The sequence below is a fragment of the Salmo trutta genome, chromosome 25 (genome assembly GCF_901001165.1).
Source record: "Salmo trutta chromosome 25, fSalTru1.1, whole genome shotgun sequence".
Classification (NCBI taxonomy): Eukaryota; Metazoa; Chordata; class Actinopteri; order Salmoniformes; family Salmonidae; genus Salmo; species Salmo trutta.
In genome coordinates, this window is record NC_042981.1 from 467,307 (window position 1) to 486,689 (window position 19,383).

Below are 19,383 nucleotides of genomic sequence, written 5' to 3' on the forward strand. Positions count from 1 at the left end.
ACTATAACAGCACCAAATATAACAGCCCCGACTATAACAGCCCCGACTATAACAGCCCCGACTATAACAGCCCCGACGATAACAGCCCGACTATAACAGCCCCGACTATAACAGCCCCGACTATAACAGCCCCGACTATAACAGCCCCGACGATAACAGCCCCGACGATAACAGCCCGACTATAACAGCCCCGACTATAACAGCCCCGACTATAACAGCCCCAACTATAACAGCATGACTATAACAGCATGACTATAACAGCCCCGACTATAACAGCCCCGACTATAACAGCCCCGACTATAACAGCATGACTATAACAGCCCCGACTATAACAGCCCCGACTATAACAGCCCCGACTATAACAGCCCCGACTATAACAGCCCCGACTATAACAGCCCCGACTATAACAGCCACGACAATAACAGCCCGACTAAAACAGCCCCGACTAAAACAGCCCCGACTAAAACAGCCCCGACGATAACAGCCCCGACTATAACAGCCCCGACTATAACAGCCCAGACTATAACAGCATGACTATAACAGCCCCGACTATAACAGCATGACTATAACAGCCCCGACTATAACAGCCCCGACTATAACAGCCCCGACTATAACAGCATGACTATAACAGCCCCAACTATAACAGCATGACTATAACAGCCCCGACGATAACATCCCCGACTATAACAGCCCCGACTATAACAGCCCCGACTATAACAGCATGACTATAACAGCCCCGACGATAACATCCCCGACTATAACAGCCCCGACTATAACAGCCCCAACTATAACAGCATGACTATAACAGCATGACTATAACAGCCCCGACTAAAACAGCCCCGACTATAACAGCCCCGACTATAACAGCCCCAACTATAACAGCCCCGACTAAACAGCCCCGACTATAACAGCCCCGACTATAACAGCCCCGACTATAACAACCCCGACTATAACAGCATGACTATAACAGCCCCGACTATAACAGCCCCGACTATAACAGCCCCGACTATAACAGCATGACTATAACAGCCCCGACTATAACAGCCCCGACTATAACAGCATGACTATAACCGACCCGACTATAACAGCCCCGACTATAACAGCATGACTATAACAGCCCCGACTATAACAGCCCCGACTATAACAGCCCCGACTATAACAGCCCCGACTATAACAGCCCCGACTATAACAGCCCCTACTATAACAGCACGACTATAACAGCCACGACAATAACAGCCCCGACTAAAACAGCCCCGACGATAACAGCCCCGACTATAACAGCCCCGACTATAACAGCCCCGACTAAAACAGCCCCGACTAAAACAGCCCCGACTAAAACAGCCCCGACGATAACAGCCCCGACTATAACAGCCCCGACTATAACAGCCCCCACTAAAACAGCCCCGACTATAACAGCCCCGACTAAAACAGCCCCGACTATAGCAGCCCCGACTATAACAGCCCCGAGTATAACAGCCCCGACTAAAACAGCCCGACTATAACAGCCCCGACTATAACAGCCCCGACTATAACAGCCCCGACTATAACAGCATGACTATAACAGCATGACTAAAACAGCCCCGACTATAACAGCCCCGACTATAACAGCATGACTATAACAGCCCCGACTATAACAGCCCCAACTATAACAGCCCCGACTATAACAGCATGACTCAAACAGCCCCGACTATAACAGCCCCGACTATAACAGCATGACTAAAACAGCCCCGACTATAACAGCCCCGACTATAACAGCCCCGACTATAACAGCCCGACTATAACAGCCCGACTATAACAGCATGACTAAAACAGCCCCGACTATAACAGCCCCGACTATAACAGCCCCGACTATAACAGCCCCGACTATAACAGCATGACTATAACAGCCCCGACTATAACAGCCCCGACTATAACAGCATGACTATAACAGCCCCGACTATAACAGCCCCGACTATAACAGCATGACTAAAACAGCCCCGACTATAACAGCCCCGACTATAACAGCATGACTATAACAGCCCCGACTATAACAGCCCCGACTATAACAGCCCCGACTATAACAGCCCCGACTATAACAGCCCCGACTATAACAGCATGACTATAACAGCCGACTATAACAGCCCCGACTATAACAGCCCCGACTACAACAGCCCCGACTATAACAGCCCTGACTATAACAGCCCCGACTAAAACAGCCCGGACTATAACAGCCACGACTATAACAGCCCCGACTATCACAGCATGACTATAACAGCCCCGAATATAACAGCCCCGACTATAACAGCCCCGACTATAACAGCATGACTATAACAGCCCCGACTAAAACAGCCCCGACTAAAACAGCCCCGACTATAACAGCATGACTATAACAGCCCAGACTATAACAGCATGACTATAACAGCCCCGACTATAACAGCATGACTATAACAGCCCCGACTATAACAGCCCCGACTATAACAGCCCCGACTATAACAGCCCCGACTATAACAGCCCCGACTATAACAGCATGACTATAACAGCCCCGACTATAACAGCCCCTACTATAACAGCCCCAACTACAACAGCCCCGACTATAACAGCATGACTAAAACAGCCCCGACTAAAACAGCCCCGAATATAACAGCCCCGACTATAACAGCCCCGACTATAACAGCCCCGACTAAAACAGCATGATTATAACAGCACGACTATAACAGCATGACTATAACAGCATGACTATAACAGCCCTGACTATAACAGCCCCGACTAAAACAGCCCCGAATATAACAGCCCCGACTATAACAGCCCCGAATATAACAGCCCCGACTATAACAGCCCCGACTATAACAGCCCCGACTATAACAGCCCCGACTAAAACAGCCCCGACTAAAACAGCCCCGACTATAACAGCCCCGACTATAACAGCATGACTAAAACAGCCCCGACTATAACAGCCCCGACTATAACAGCCCCGACTATAACAGCATGACTATAACAGCCCCGACTATAACAGCCCCGACTATAACAGCCCCGACTATAACAGCCCCGACTGTAACAGCATGACTATAACAGCCCCGACTATAACAGCCCCGACTATAACAGCATGATTATAACAGCCCCGACTATAACAGCATGATTATAACAGCCCCGACTATAACAGCCCCGACAATAACAGCATGACTATAACAGCCCCGACTATAACAGCTATAACAGCCCCGACTATAACAGCCCCGACTATAACAGCCCCGACTAAAACAGCCCCAACTATAACAGCCCCGACTATAACAGCCCCGACTAAAACAGCCCCGAATATAACAGCCCCGACTATAACAGCCCCGACTATAACAGCCCCGACTATAACAACCCCGACTAAAACAGCCCCGAATATAACAGCCCCGACTATAACAGCCCCGACTATAACAGCCCCGACTATAACAGCCCCGACTATAACAGCCCCGACTAAAACAGCCCCGACTAAAACAGCCCCGACTATAACAGCCCCGACTATAACAGCCGACTATAACAGCCCCGACTATAACAGCCCCGACTATAACAGCCCCGACTAAAACCGCCCCGACAATAACAGCCCCGACTATAACAGCCCTGACTAAAACAGCCCCGACTATAACAGCCACGACTATAACAGCCCTGACTATAACAGCATGACTATAACAGCCCCGACTATAACAGCCCCGACTATAACAGCCCCGACTATAACAGCCCCGACTATAACAGCCCTGACTATAACAGCCCCGACTAAAACAGCCCCGAATATAACAGCCCCGACTATAACAGCCCCGACTATAACAGCCCCGACTATAACAGCCCCGACTATAACAGCATGACTATAACAGCATGATTATAACAGCCCGACTATAACAGCATGACTATAACAGCATGACTATAACAGCCCCGACTATAACAGCCCCGAATATAAAAGCATGACTAAAACCGACCCGACTATAACAGCCCCGACTAATACAGCCCCGACTAAAACAGCCCCGACTATAACAGCCCTGACTAAAACAGCCCTGACTAAAACAGCCCTGACTAAAACAGCCCCGACTAAAACAGCCCCGACTAAAACAGCCCTGACTAATACAGCCCCGACTAAAACAGCCCCGACTATAACAGCCCCGACTAAAACAGCCCTGACTAAAACAGCCCCTTCTATAACAGCCCCTACTATAAGAGCCCCGACTATAAACAGCCCCGACTATAAGAGCCCGACTATAACAGCCCGACTATAACAGCCCCGACTATAACAGCATGACTATAACAGCCCCGACTATAACAGCCCCGAATATAATAGCCCCGACTATAACAGCCCCGACTATAACAGCCCCGACTATAACAGCATGATTATAACAGCCCGACTATAACAGCATGACTATAACAGCATGACTATAACAGCCCTGACTATAACAGCCCCGACTATAACAGCCCCGACTAAAACAGCCCCGAATATAACAGCCCCGACTATAACAGCCCCGACTATAACAGCCCCGACTATAACAGCATGATTATAACAGCCCGACTATAACAGCATGACTATAACAGCATGACTATAACAGCCCCGACTATAACAGCTATAACAGCCCCGACTATAACAGCCCCGACTATAACAGCCCCGACTATAACAGCCCCGACTATAACAGCATGACTATAACAGCATGACTATAACAGCACCGACTATAACAGCTATAACAGCCCCGACTATAACAGCCCCGACTATAACAGCCCCGACTAAAACAGCCCCAACTATAACAGCCCCGACTATAACAGCATGACTATAATAGCCCCGACTATAACAGCCCCGACTATAACAGCCCCGACCATAACAGCCCCGACTATAACAGCCCCGACTATAACAGCCCTGACTATAACAGCATGACTATAACAGCCGACTATAACAGCCCCGACTATAACAGCCCCGACTAAAACAGCCCCAACTATAACAGCCCCGACTATAACAGCCCGACTATAACAGCCCCGACTATAACAGCATGACTATAATAGCCCCGACTATAACAGCCCCGACTATAACAGCCCCGACCATAACAGCCCCGACCATAACAGCCCCAACTATAACAGCCCCGACTATAACAGCCCCGACTATAACAGCCCCGACTAAAACAGCCCCGACTAAAACAGCCCCGACTATAACAGCCCCGACTATAACAGCATGACTAAAACAGCCCCGACTATAACAGCCCCGACTATAACAGCCCCGACTAAAACAGCCCCGACTATAACAGCCCCGACGATAACAGCCCCGACTATAACAGCCCCGACTATAACAGCCCCGACTATAACAGCATGACTATAACAGCCCCGACTATAACAGCCGACAATAACAGCCGACTATAACAGCCCCGACTATAACAGCCCCGACTATAACAGCATGACTAAAACAGCCCCGACTATAACAGCCCCGACTAAAACAGCCCTGACTATAACAGCCCCGACTATAACAGCCCCGTCTATAACAGCATGACTAAAACAGCCCCGACTATAACAGCCCCGACTAAAACAGCCCCGACTAAAACAGCCCCGACTATAACAGCCCCGACTATAACAGCATGACTATAACAGCCCCAACTATAAGAGCATGACTATAACAGCCCCGACTATAACAGCCCCGACTATAACAGCCCCGACGATAACAGCCCCGACTATAACAGCCCCGACGATAACAGCCCCGACGATAACAGCCCCGACGATAACAGCCCCGACTATAACAGCATGACTATAACAGCCCCGACTATAACAGCCCCGACTATTACAGCCCCGACTATAACAGCCCCGAATATAACAGCCCCGACTATAACAGCCCCGACTATAACAGCCCCGACTATAACAGCCCCGACTATAACAGCCCCGGCTAAAACAGCATGACTATAACAGCCCCGACTATAACAGCCCCAACTATAACAGCATGACTATAACAGCATGACTATAACAGCATGACTATAACAGCCCCGACTATAACAGCCCCGACTATAACAGCCCGACTATAACAGCCCCGACTATAACAGCATGACTATAACAGCCCGACTACAACAGCCCCGACTATAACAGCCCGACTATAACAGCCCCGACTATAACAGCCCCGACTATAACAGCCCCGACTATAACAGCATGATTATAACAGCCCGACTATAACAGCCCCGACTATAACAGCCCCGACTATAACAGCCCCGAATAAACAGCCCCGACTATAACAGCCCGACTATAACAGCCCCGACTATAACAGCCCCGACTAAAACAGCCCCGACTATAACAGCATGACTATAACAGCCCGACTATAACAGCCCCGACTATAACAGCCCGACTATAACAGCCCGACTACAACAGCCCCGACTACAACAGCCCCGACTATAACAGCCCCGACTATAACAGCCCCGACTATAACAGCCCCGACTATAACAGCCCCGACTATAACAGCCCCGACTAAAACAGCCCGACTATAACAGCCCCGACTATAACAGCCCCGACTATAACAGCCCCGACTATAACAGCCCCGACTATAACAGCCCCGACTATAACAGCCCCGGCTAAAACAGCATGACTATAACAGCCCCGACTATAACAGCCCCAACTATAACAGCATGACTATAACAGCATGACTATAACAGCATGACTATAACAGCCCCGACTATAACAGCCCCGACTATAACAGCCCGACTATAACAGCCCCGACTATAACAGCATGACTATAACAGCCCGACTACAACAGCCCCGACTACAACAGCCCGACTATAACAGCCCCGACTATAACAGCCCCGACTATAACAGCCCCGACTATAACAGCATGATTATAACAGCCCGACTATAACAGCCCCGACTATAACAGCCCCGACTATAACAGCCCCGAATAAACAGCCCCGACTATAACAGCCCGACTATAACAGCCCCGACTATAACAGCCCCGACTAAAACAGCCCCGACTATAACAGCATGACTATAACAGCCCGACTATAACAGCCCCGACTATAACAGCCCCGACTATAACAGCCCGACTACAACAGCCCCGACTATAACAGCCCCGACTATAACAGCCCCGACTATAACAGCCCCGACTATAACAGCCCCGACTATAACAGCCCCGACTATAACAGCCCAGACTATAACAGCCCCGACTATAACAGCCCCGACTAAAACAGCCTCGACTATAACAGCCCTGACTATAACAGCCCCGACGATAACAGCCCCGACGATAACAGCCCCGACTATAACAGCCCCGACTATAACAGCATGACTATAACAGCCCCGACTATAACAGCCCCGACGATAACAGCCCCGACTATAACAGCCCCGACTATTACAGCCCCGACTATAACAGTATGACTATAACAGCCCCGACGATAACAGCCCCGACTATAACAGCCCCGACTATAACAGCCCCTACTATAACAGCCCCAACTATAACAGCCCCGACTATAACATAATGACTATAACAGCCCCGACTATAACAGCCCCGACTATAACAGCCCCGACGATAACAGCCCCGACTATATCAGCCCCGACTATATCAGCCCCGACTATAACAGCCCCTACTATAACAGCCCCGACTATAACAGCCCCGACTAAAACAGCATGACTATAACAGCCCCGACTATAACAGCCCCGACTAAAACAGCATGACTATAACAGCCCTGACTATAACAGCCCCAACTATAACAGCCCCGACTAAAACAGCCCCGACTAAAACAGCCTCGACTATAACAGCCCCGACGATAACAGCCCCGACTATAACAGCCCCGACTATAACAGCCCCGACTATAACAGCCCCGACTATAACAGCAAAACAGAAACATCAGCAACTAGAATGTCCTGAATGCTGTAATTTGCTCTTTAGTTGTATTCTCTCTTCAGACTTCAGTCCATATAAGTGGTTTGTGCAAAGTGAGGATGCAATCTGTAGTGAACCAAGAGGCTGAGGGCATTAATGTCCCCATCGTTATAATCCATTCAGCCAATCAACATTCAGATTCCAGAGAGAATTAACTGATTAAGCAGCTTTACTCTGAAGTCAGAGATTTAGAGTTTTACCGACCTGGCTGCAGTGGTAAGCATAGCATGGGAATGAGAAGTATGGGTCTGGTCAGAACTACAGGAAACTGCTCTCTACCAGGTATATAGAAGTTTAGGTCTGGTCAGAACTACAGGAAACTGCTCTCTACCAGGTATATAGAAGTTTAGGTCTGGTCAGAACTACAGGAAACTGCTCTCTACCAGGTATATAGAAGTTTATGTCTGGTCAGAACTACAGGAAACTCTATCTACCAGGTATATAGAAGTTTATGTCTGGTCAGAACTACAGGAAACTCTATCTACCAGGTATATAGAAGTTTAGGTCTGGTCAGAACTACAGGAAACTGCTATCTACCAGGGATATAGAAGTTTAGGTCTGGTCAGAACTACAGGAAACTGCTATCTACCAGGGATATAGAAGTTTAGGTCTGGTCAGAACTACAGGAAACTCTATCTACCAGGGATATAGAAGTTTATGTCTGGTCAGAACTACAGGAAACTACAGGAAACTGCTATCAACCAGGAATATAGAAGTATGGGTCTGGACAGGACTACAGGAAACTGCAGGAAACTGCTATCAACCAGGTATATAGAAGTTTATGTCTGGTCAGAACTACAGGAAACTCTATCTACCAGGGATATAGAAGTTTATGTCTGGTCAGAACTACAGGAAACTCTATCTACCAGGTATATAGAAGTTTATGTCTGGTCAGGACCAGGGCTGTTGGAGGCTGTATAGTTATGTCTGGTCAGGACCAGGGCTGTTGGAGGCTGTATAGTTTAGGTCTGGTCAGGACCAGGGCTGTTGGAGGCTGTATAGTTAGGTCTGGTCAGGACCAGGGCTGTTGGAGGCTGTATAGTTATGTCTGGTCAGGACCAGGGCTGTTGGAGGCTGTATAGTTTAGGTCTGGTCAGGACCAGGGCTGTTGGAGGCTGTATAGTTAGGTCTGGTCAGGACCAGGGCTGTTGGAGGCTGTATAGTTTAGGTCTGGTCAGGACCAGGGCTGTTGGAGGCTGTATAGTTAGGTCTGGTCAGGACCAGGGCTGTTGGAGGCTGTATAGTTAGGTCTGGTCAGGACCAGGGCTGTTGGAGGCTGTATAGTTTAGGTCTGGTCAGGACCAGGGCTGTTGGAGGCTGTATAGTTAGGTCTGGTCAGGACCAGGGCTGTTGGAGGCTGTATAGTTTATGTCTGGTCAGGACCAGGGCTGTTGGAGGCTGTATAGTTTAGGTCTGGTCAGGACCAGGGCTGTTGGAGGCTGTATAGTTAGGTCTGGTCAGGACCAGGGCTGTTGGAGGCTGTATAGTTAGGTCTGGTCAGGACCAGGGCTGTTGGAGGCTGTATAGTTAGGTCTGGTCAGTACCAGGGCTGTTGGAGGCTGTATAGTTTAGGTCTGGTCAGGACCAGGGCTGTTGGAGGCTGTATAGTTAGGTCTGGTCTGGACCAGGGCTGTTGGAGGCTGTATAGTTATGTCTGGTCAGGACCAGGGCTGTTGGAGGCTGTATAGTTTATGTCTGGTCAGGACCAGGGCTGTTGGAGGCTGTATAGTTAGGTCTGGTCAGGACCAGAGCTGTTGGAGGCTGTTTAGTTATGTCTGGTCAGGACCAGGGCTGTTGGAGGCTGTATAGTTTAGGTCTGGTCAGGACCAGGGCTGTTGCGGTGACCGTATTACCGCCACACCGGCGTTAACGATTCCTGACGCCAGTCAAATTCCACGTAACCGTTTAGTCACGGTAATTAGTCTTCTCCAAGCTCTGATGCTGCTGATGGTCCTTATTAGCCTACCAAACTAGCTAACTGCCTGGTACTCAGCACTCTATTGTCTCTATAATCACTCTGACATCAATACAAATTTAATCTAAAATCTAATCAAACACTTCATGAGGGCCCAGGAGCTCATGTTGCGCAACATTTCTATAAATCAAATCAAATTGTATTGGTCACATACACATGTTTAGCAGACGTTACTGCAGGTGTAGGGAAATGCTTGTGTTCCTAGCTCCAACAGTGCAGTTGTATCTAACAATTCACAACAATACACACAAATCTAAAAGTAAAAGAATGGAATTAAGAAATATATAAATATTAGGACGAGCAATGTTGGAGTGGCATTGACTAAAATACAGTAGAATAGAATACAGTGTATATATATATATATATATATATATATATATATATGTATATATACACATCATGCAGCCTTAGAATGTATAAAAAATCTAAACATATAGCCCAACATTTGTATCACAACTAAAGTTACATTAATAACTCTACATTAAGCATATAGGAGGACCTGTTTCTTTGTTAACTGCTCAACACAGAACAGCTGCCTGTTCGCTCTCCCTCAAATCTATTGGAGAAAATATCCTTTCTATTTTATTCAGCTTTGTTCAATTGTATTCTTCATACTATAAAATAATATAAATAATGCTACAGAATTCTAAGCAAATCTTGTCTGCTAAATTAACTAGTGTAGCCCACAGACACATGGCATAGCCAGATCAGGACCTGCTAAATGAACTAGTGTCGCCCCACAGCCACATGGCATAGCCAGATCAGGACCTGCTAAATGAACTAGTGTCGCCCCACAGACACATGGCATAGCCACATCAGGACCTGCTAAATGAACTAGTGTAGCCCACATCCACATGGCATAGCCACATCAGGACCTGCTAAATGAACTACTGTCGCCCCACAGCCATATGGCATAGCCAGATCAGGACCTGCTAAATGAACTAGTGTAGCCCACAGCCATATTAGGACCTGCTAAATGAACTAGTGTAGCCCACAGCCACATCAGGACCTGCTAAATGAACTAGTGTAGCCCACAGCCACATGGCATAGCCACATCAGGACCTGCTAAATGAACTAGTGTAGCCCACAGCCACATGGCATAGCCACATCAGGACCTGCTAAATGAACTAGTGTCGCCCCACAGCCATATGGCATAGCCACATCAGGACCTGCTAAATGAACTAGTGTAGCCCACAGCCATATGGCATAGCCACATCAGGACCTGCTAAATGAACTAGTGTAGCCCACAGCCATATGGCATAGCCAGATCAGGACCTGCTAAATGAACTAGTGTCGCCCCACAGCCATATGGCATAGCCACATCAGGACCTAACATAAGGACAATTCAGAGTATACTATTCTGTTCTTCTGAAATAGACTACATTTTCTTCATATCATGTTTCTTTAGAAAATAAATAATGGATTTATTGTGATGGTTTAGGCTATATTACATGGATTTATTAGACTTTTTTAAAACGTAAGTGTTCCAAAGGTCTGTATCAGTGGCTTTAAGGATGTGTGTGGAAGCCAGGAGATGCTAAATGTGTTTATGTTAATTAATGGTCAATTACCGGCAGTTATTTGCTTGACAATCACCAGCTGACAAAATGTCATGACTGTCACAGCCCTAGGTGTACAAGCAAATAATTGGCATACACATTACTCTTACAGAATTTCCACGTGGGATATTGGAAATTTGATCAAAGCCTACTGGATGACAACTTGCAATTCAATACTCATCTTTAAAACAAAAATAATTTAAAGGAAATAGTGGAACTAATAGGAAGATACAAATAAAAACTGGAGGCACAGAATAAGTTAGAACAAATTTATAAAAGAACTGGAGGAATTTATTCAAGAAAGAGCAAGTGTAATATATTGTAAAATAAAGCGAAGTGGATGGAATATGGGGAAAAATGCACATAATTATTTATTTATCTTCAACATAGAAATGCTGCCAAAAATAGATAGATACCCTCATAGATATTATCCTGACCAACTTGCCCTCCAAATATACCTCTGCTGTTTTCAATCAGGATCTCAGCGATCACTGCCTCATTGCCTGCATTCATAATGGGTCTGTGACCAAACAACCACCCCTCATCACTGTCAAACGCTCCCTAAAACACTTCTGCGAGCAGGCCTTTCTAATCGACCTGGCCCGGGTATCCTGGAAGGATATTGACCTCATCCCGTCAGTAGAGGATGCCTGGTCGTTCTTCAAAAGTGCTTTCCTCACCATCTTAAATAAGCATGCCCCTTTCAAAAAATGTAGAACTAAGAACAGATATATATCCCTTGGTTCACTCCAGACCTGACTGCCTTTGACCAGCACAAAAACATCCTGTGGCGTACTGCATTAGCATCGAATAGTCCCCGTGATATGCAACTTTTCAGGGAAGTCAGGAACCAATACACACAGTCAGTCAGGAAAGCAAGGCTAGCTTTTTCAAACAGAAATGTGCATCCTGTAGCTCTAACTCCAAAAAGTTCTGTGACACTGTAAAGTCCATGGAGAATAAGAGCACCTCCTCTCAGCTGCCCACTGCACTGAGGCTAGGAAACACTGTCACCAACGATATATCCACGATAATCGCGAATTTCAATAAGCATTTCTGTACGGCTGGCCATGCTTTCCTCCTGGCTACCCCAACCCCGGCCAACAGCTCCGCACCCCCACAGCTACTTGCCCAAGCCTCCCCAGCTTCTCCATCACCCAAATACAGATAGCAGATGTTCTGAAAGAGCTGCAAAACCTGGACCCGGACAAATTAGCTGGGCTAGACAATCTGGACCATCTCTTTCTAAAATGATCCGCCGCCATTGTTGCAACCCCTATTACTAGTCTGTTCAACCTCTCTTTCGTATTGTTCGAGATTCACAAAGATTGGAAAGCTGCCACGGTCACCCCCCTCTTCAAAGGGGGAGACACTATAGATCCAAACTGGGGATCAAATACTGAAAAAGTATTTGATCCCCTGCTGATTTTGTACGTTTGCCCACTGACAAAGAAATTATCAGTCTATAATTTTAATGGTAGGTTTATTTGAACAGTGAGAGACAGAATAACAACAAAAACATCGAGAAAAACGCATGTCAAAAATGTTATAAATTGATTACAATGGCTTGACTGTAAACTCTCCTTCCAGACTCATATTAAGCATCTCCAATCCAAAATTAAATCTAGAATCGGCTTCCTATTTCGCAACAAAGCCTCCTTCACTCATGCTGCCAAACATACCCTTGTAAAACTGACTATCCCACCAATCCTCAACTTCGGCGATGTCTTTTACAAAATAGCCTCCAACACTCTACTCAGCAAACTGGATGCAGTCTATCACATTGCCATCCGTTTTGTCACCAAAGCCCCATATACTACCCACTACTGTGACCTGTATGCTCTCGTTGGCTGGCCCTCGCTACATATTCGTCGCCAAACCCACTGGCTCCAGGTCATCTATAAGTCTTTGCTAGGTAAAGCTCCGACTTATCTGAGCTCATTGGTCACCATAACAACACCCACCCGTAGCACGCGCTCCAGCAGGTATATCTCATTGGTCATCCCCAAAGCTAACACCCACTTTGGCCGCCTTTCCTTCCATTTTTCTGCTGCCAATGACTGGAAGGAATTGCAAAAATCGCTGAAGTTGGAGACTTATATCTCCCTCACTAACTTTAAGCATCAGCTATCTGAGCAGCTAACCGATCGCTGCAGCTGTACATAGCCCATCTGTAAATAGCCCACCCAATCTACCTACCTCATCCCCATATTGTTTTTATTTACTTTCTGCTCTTTTGCACACCAGTATTTATTCTTGCACATCATCATCTGCTCATCTATTACTCCCGTGTTAATTTGCTAAATTGTAATTACTTCGCCACCATGGCCTATTTATTGCCTTGCCTCCTTACTCCATTTGCACACACTGTATACAGATTTTTCTATTGTATTATTGACTGTATGTTTGTTTATGTGTAACTCTGTGTTGTTGTTTTTGTTGCACTGCTTTGCTTTATCTTGGCCAGGTCGCAGTTGTAAATGAGAACTTGTTCTCAACTGGCCTACCTGATTAAATAAAGGTGAGATAAATAAAATAAAAATACTTATGTAAAGTATTTCAGTTTTAAATTTGCAAAATATAAATTAATTTATATTTTTATAAAATTTTAATTTAATCAATTTCAGAACAAGGCTGTAATGTAACAAAATGTGGTAAAAGTGAAGGGGTCTGAATACTTTCCGAATGCACCGTATGTCACGTACAGAAGTGGAGACTCTCACTCTGTCACAACTCCTGCTCACAGACACTTGCAACCACTTTCATTGCTCACTCACATTCAACTCATCACACTTTTTCAATCACATAAACATTCGGGCACCGCATCATCCAACACACCTCCAGTCCCCCACCTATGTCCTTTTGTTTCTATTTCCACCTTATTGATTCCTAATTTTGGGCTTTTGAGTACTTCTATGTTCCAGTTCCTTGTATTTGGGATTTATTACTTCATTACCTTTCCTCCCTTCCTCTAATGCTGTCTTTTATTATAAAAATATAAACTCAACATCCAACAATTTCAAAGATTGTTGTAAGGAAATCAATACATTGAAATACATTAAATAGGCCTTAATATATGGATTTCACATGACTGGGAATACAGATATGCATCTGGTGGTCACAGATACCTTAAAAAACAATTAGGGGTGTGGATCAGAAACCCAGTCAGTATCTGGTGTGACCACCATTTGCCTCGTGCAGCACGACACATCTCCTTCGCATAGAGTTGATCAGGCTGTTGATTGTGGCCTGTGGAATGTTGTGCCAGTCTGCAGTGGCTGTGCGAAGTTGCTGGATATTGGCGGGAACTGGAAATGCGCTGTCCTACAAATCGATCCAGAGCATCCCAAACATGCCTGGTGAGTATGCAGGCCAAGACATTTTCAGTTTCCAGAAATGGTGTCCTTGAGACATCGGGCCGTGCATGGCAGCGGTGATGGCAGCGGATGAATGGCACGACAATGGGCCTTAGGATTTCGTCATGGTATCTTTGTGCATTCAAATTGCAATCGATAAAATGCAACTGTGTTTTCGTTGTCCGTAGCTTATGGCTGCCCATACCATAACCCCACCTCCACCATGGGGCCCATACCATAACCCCACCTCCACCATGGGGCCCATACCATAACCCCACCTCCACCATGGGGCCCATACCATAACCCCACCTCCACCATGGGGCCCATACCATAACCCCACCTCCACCATGGGGCCCATACCATAACCCCACCTCCACCATGGGGCACTCTGTTCACAACGTTGACATCAGCAAACCGCTCACCAACACGACGCCATACACGTGGTCTGCGGTTGTGAGGCCGGTTGGACGTACTGCCAAATTCTCTAAAACAATGTTGAAGGTGGCTTATGGTAGAGAAATTTACATTAAATTCTCTGGCAACAGCTCTGGTGGACATTCTTGCAATCAGCATTCCAATTGCACGTTCCGACAAAACAAAACTGCACATTTTAGAGGGGCTTTTTATTGTCCCCAGCACAAGGTGCACTTGTGTAATGACCATGCTGTTTAATCAGCTTCTTGATATGCCACACCTGTCAGGTGGTTGGGATTATCTTGGCAAAGGAGAAATGCTCACTAACAGGAATCTAAACACATTCGTGCACCACATTTTAGACAAATAATCTTTTTGTGCGTGTGGAACATTTCTGGGATCTGATATTTCAGCTCATTAAACATGGGAACAACACTTTATATGTTGCGTTCATATTTTTGTTTAGTGTACATACATTTAGCTAAATACATTATTGTGGTATTACTCTGTAGGCTACGGACCTATTCAAAGCTTCCTCTGGCATCTAAGCATACATATCTGCCTGTAGTTATGGACCTCAACCTGCAGGAGGTTTTGCTTTTTGTGATTGAGGAAACAGCTGCAAGGTTCTGACAGATGGATGTGTATTGGTGGTGGAAAGGACACACCCAAAAAACACTCACATCAAACCATCTGTCATGGCCGCCAGAATTTCTTGAGGAGCCCAAAAAACAAATCAGCATGTGCAGTTACTCTAACAGAAAATCACCTTGTAAAAAAACATGGAAATTAAATTAAAAACCAAAAACTATGTTTGAAGTGAGAAGTTGGTCTGAAGCTGAAGAATCAAGGAAATTCACATGAGCACCACAATGCCTACTCCACCCATGCTCCACCAAGGTTTTCCAGCACACAGCTTTGACCAACTACATTTTATATTTTACATTTACGTCATTTAGCAGACGCTCTTATCCAGAGCGACTTACAAATTGGTGCATTCACCTTATGATATCCAGTGGAACAACCATTTTACAATAGTACATCTATATCTTTTTTGGGGGGGGGGGTTAGAAGGATTATTTATCCTATCCCAGGTATTCCTTAAAGAGGTGGGGTTTCAGGTGTCTCCGGAAGGTGGTGATTGACTCCACTGTCCTACATTAGCTATGCTGGTCTATTGTACTTCAAACTATGTGTAGGCAGGTTGCTCAGGATTCAAACATTCTCAAACAGCCTATGTCATACTCTTATATATCTTATATAGTAGGAAGTGAACCTGGCTTGGCACCATATTCCTTATATCTTAAATAGTAGGAATTGAACCTGGCTTGGCACCATATTCCTTATATCTTATATAGTAGGAAGTGAACCTGGCTTGGCACCATATTCCTTATATCTTAAATAGTAGGACTTGAACCTGGCTTAGAATCCTATTTCTTATATCTTATATAGTACTGAAGTTAACCTGGATTGGCACCCTATTCCTTATATAGTGCACTACTTTTGACAAGGGTCAGTAGGGCTTAAAGTACTGCTCTGGTCTATGTAGGGTCTTGGTCAAAAGTAGTGCACTATGTAGGGAATAGGGTGCTATTTGGGACGCCTCCTTGGTAAGACCTCTGTATACCTCTGTCGACTAACTTCTGACTACTAATGTCTGATTGGCTGTCTGACTCACCTTGATCCCGCCCATCCTCTGTTCACCCTTAAACTCCTTCCCATTCTTCAGCCAATGGATGGAGGGTGTGGGGTTTCCGGCGGCAGCGCACCGGAATTTGACGGTATTGGCTGCTGGAATAGCGAGGAGCTTCTTCTCCATGCGGTCCGGTCTGGTCCAATACGGGCCTTCTGATTGGACAGGAGAGAGAGGAGAAGCATGTTAGTCACCGTGGACTGTCTGAGTGTATCGGAGTTATCTTCCTGATTAATAGCTTTATAAACAGACAGATGTTGACATAACACATAAACTAGATGTATTATATATACAGCAGTATGCGGACACCCTTTCAAATTAGTGGATTTGGCTATTTCAGCCGCACACGTTGCTGACAGGTGTATAAAATCCAGCACACAGCCATGGAATCTCCATAGACAAACATTGGCAGTCGAATGGCCTTACTGAAGAGCTCAGTGACTTTCAACGTGGCACCGTCATAGGATGCCACCTTTCCAACAAGTCAGTTTGTCAAATGTCTGCCCTATTAGAGCTGCCCCGGTCAACTGTAAGTGCTGTTATTGTGAAGTGGAATCGTCTAGCAACAACAGCTCAACCGCAAAGTGGTAGGCCACACAAGCACACAGAATGGTGCCGCCGAGTGCTGAAAATGGTGCCGCCGAGTGCTGAAATCACTACCGAGTTTCAAACTGCCTCTGACAGCAACTTCAGCACAATAACTGTTAATCAGGAGGTTCATGAAATGGGTTTGGATGGCCGAGCAGCCGCACACTGCCGCACAATGCCAAGCGTCAGCTGGAATGGTGTAAACCTTGCCGCTATTGGACTCTGGAGCAGTGGAAACTCTGGAGTGATGAATCATGCTTCACCATCTCAAACAAATCAAATCAAATGTTCTTTTTCACAAGCGCCAAATACAACAGCTGTAGACCTTACTGTGAAATGCTTAATTACAAGCCCTTAACCAATAATGCAGTTCTAGAATTTAACTTCTTTGGGATAGTGGGCAGTTTTTCACGTCCGGATGAAAAGCATGCCCAGAGTAAACTGCCTGCTACTCAGGCCCAGAAGCTAGGATATGCATAGATATCCTAGATAGATAGAAAACACTCTGAAGGTTCTAAAACTGTTTGAATGATGTCTGTGAGTATAACAGAACTCATATGGCAGGCGAAAACCTGAGAAAAATACAACCAGGAAGTGGGAAATCACAGGTTTGTAGTTTTTTTCAAGTGATTGCCTATCCAATATACAGTGCAAATTTGGTCAGATTGCACTTCCTAAGGCTTCCACTAGATGTCAACAGTCTTTAGAATGTTGTTTCAGGCTTCTATTGTGAAAGGGGAGCGAATAAGAGCAATCACAGTAACTGCCTCAGCTGAAAGCCTTTAGCTGTTGATCGCGTGAGCTCCGTTCCCTTTCCTTTCTAAAGACAAAGGAATTTATGACAAAAACATCCTAAAGATTGATTATGTACATCGTTTGACATGTTTCTACGAACTATAATGGAACTTTTTTTGACTTTTCGTTTGGACTTAGTGCCCGCGCCTTGTGCATTTGGATTAGTGAACTAAACGCGCGAACAAAAAGGAGGTATTTGGACATAAAGATGAACTTTATCGAACAAAACAAACATTTATTGTGGAACTGCGATTCCTGGGAGTGCATTCCGATGAAGATCATCAAAGGTAAGTGAATATTTATAACACTATTTCTGACTTGTTGACTCCACAACATGGCGTGTATCTGTATGGCTTGTTTTGGTGGCTGAGCGCTGTACTCAGATTATCGCATGGTGTGCTTTCACCGTAAACCTTTTTTCAAATCTGACACAGCAGTTGCATTAACGAGAAGTTTATCTATAATCCTATGCATAACACTTGTATCTTTCATCAAAGTTTATGATGAGTATTTTTGTAAATTGATGTGGCTCTCTGCAAAATCACCGGATGTTTTTTAGAGGCAAAACATTACTGAACATAACGCGCCACTGTAAACTGAGATTTTTGGATATAAATATGAACTTTATCGAACAAAACATACATGTATTGTGTAACATGAAGTCCTATGAGTGTCATCTGATGAAGATCATCAAAGGTTAGTGATTCATTTTATCTCTATTTCTGCTTTTTGTGACTCCTCTCTTTGCCTGGAAAATGGCTGTATGTTTTTTTTGTGACTAGGCACTGACCTAACATAATCGTATGGTTTGCTTTCGCCGTAAAGCCTTTTTGAAATCAGACACTGTGGCTGGATTAACAAGAAGTTAAGCTTTAAAATGGTGTACAATACTTGTATGTTTGAGGAGTTTTAATTATGAGATTTCTGTTGTTTTGAATTTGGCGCCCTGCAATTTCACTGGCTGTTGTCGAGGTGGGACGCTAGCATCCCACATATCCCAGAGTTAAGAAAATATTTACGAAATAAACTAAAGTAAAACATTTAATAAAAAGTAACACAATAAAATAACAATAAAATAACAATAACAAGGCTTTATACAGGGGCTACCGGTACCGAATCAATGTGGGGTGGTACAGATTAGTCGACGTAATTTGTAAATGTAGGTAGGG

General features: G+C 45.4%; 1 protein-coding gene across 1 annotated transcript in view; it reads right to left on the reverse strand.

Moving 5' to 3' along the window:
• fgfr3 (fibroblast growth factor receptor 3) overlaps positions 1–19,383 on the reverse strand; it is a 170,968-nt gene that overhangs the window by 69,085 nt on the left and 82,500 nt on the right. The window contains exon 5 of the mRNA XM_029712591.1: positions 16,817–16,986. Within this exon, the coding sequence (XP_029568451.1) occupies positions 16,817–16,986 (170 nt within the window). The remainder of the gene's footprint in view (positions 1–16,816; positions 16,987–19,383) is intronic.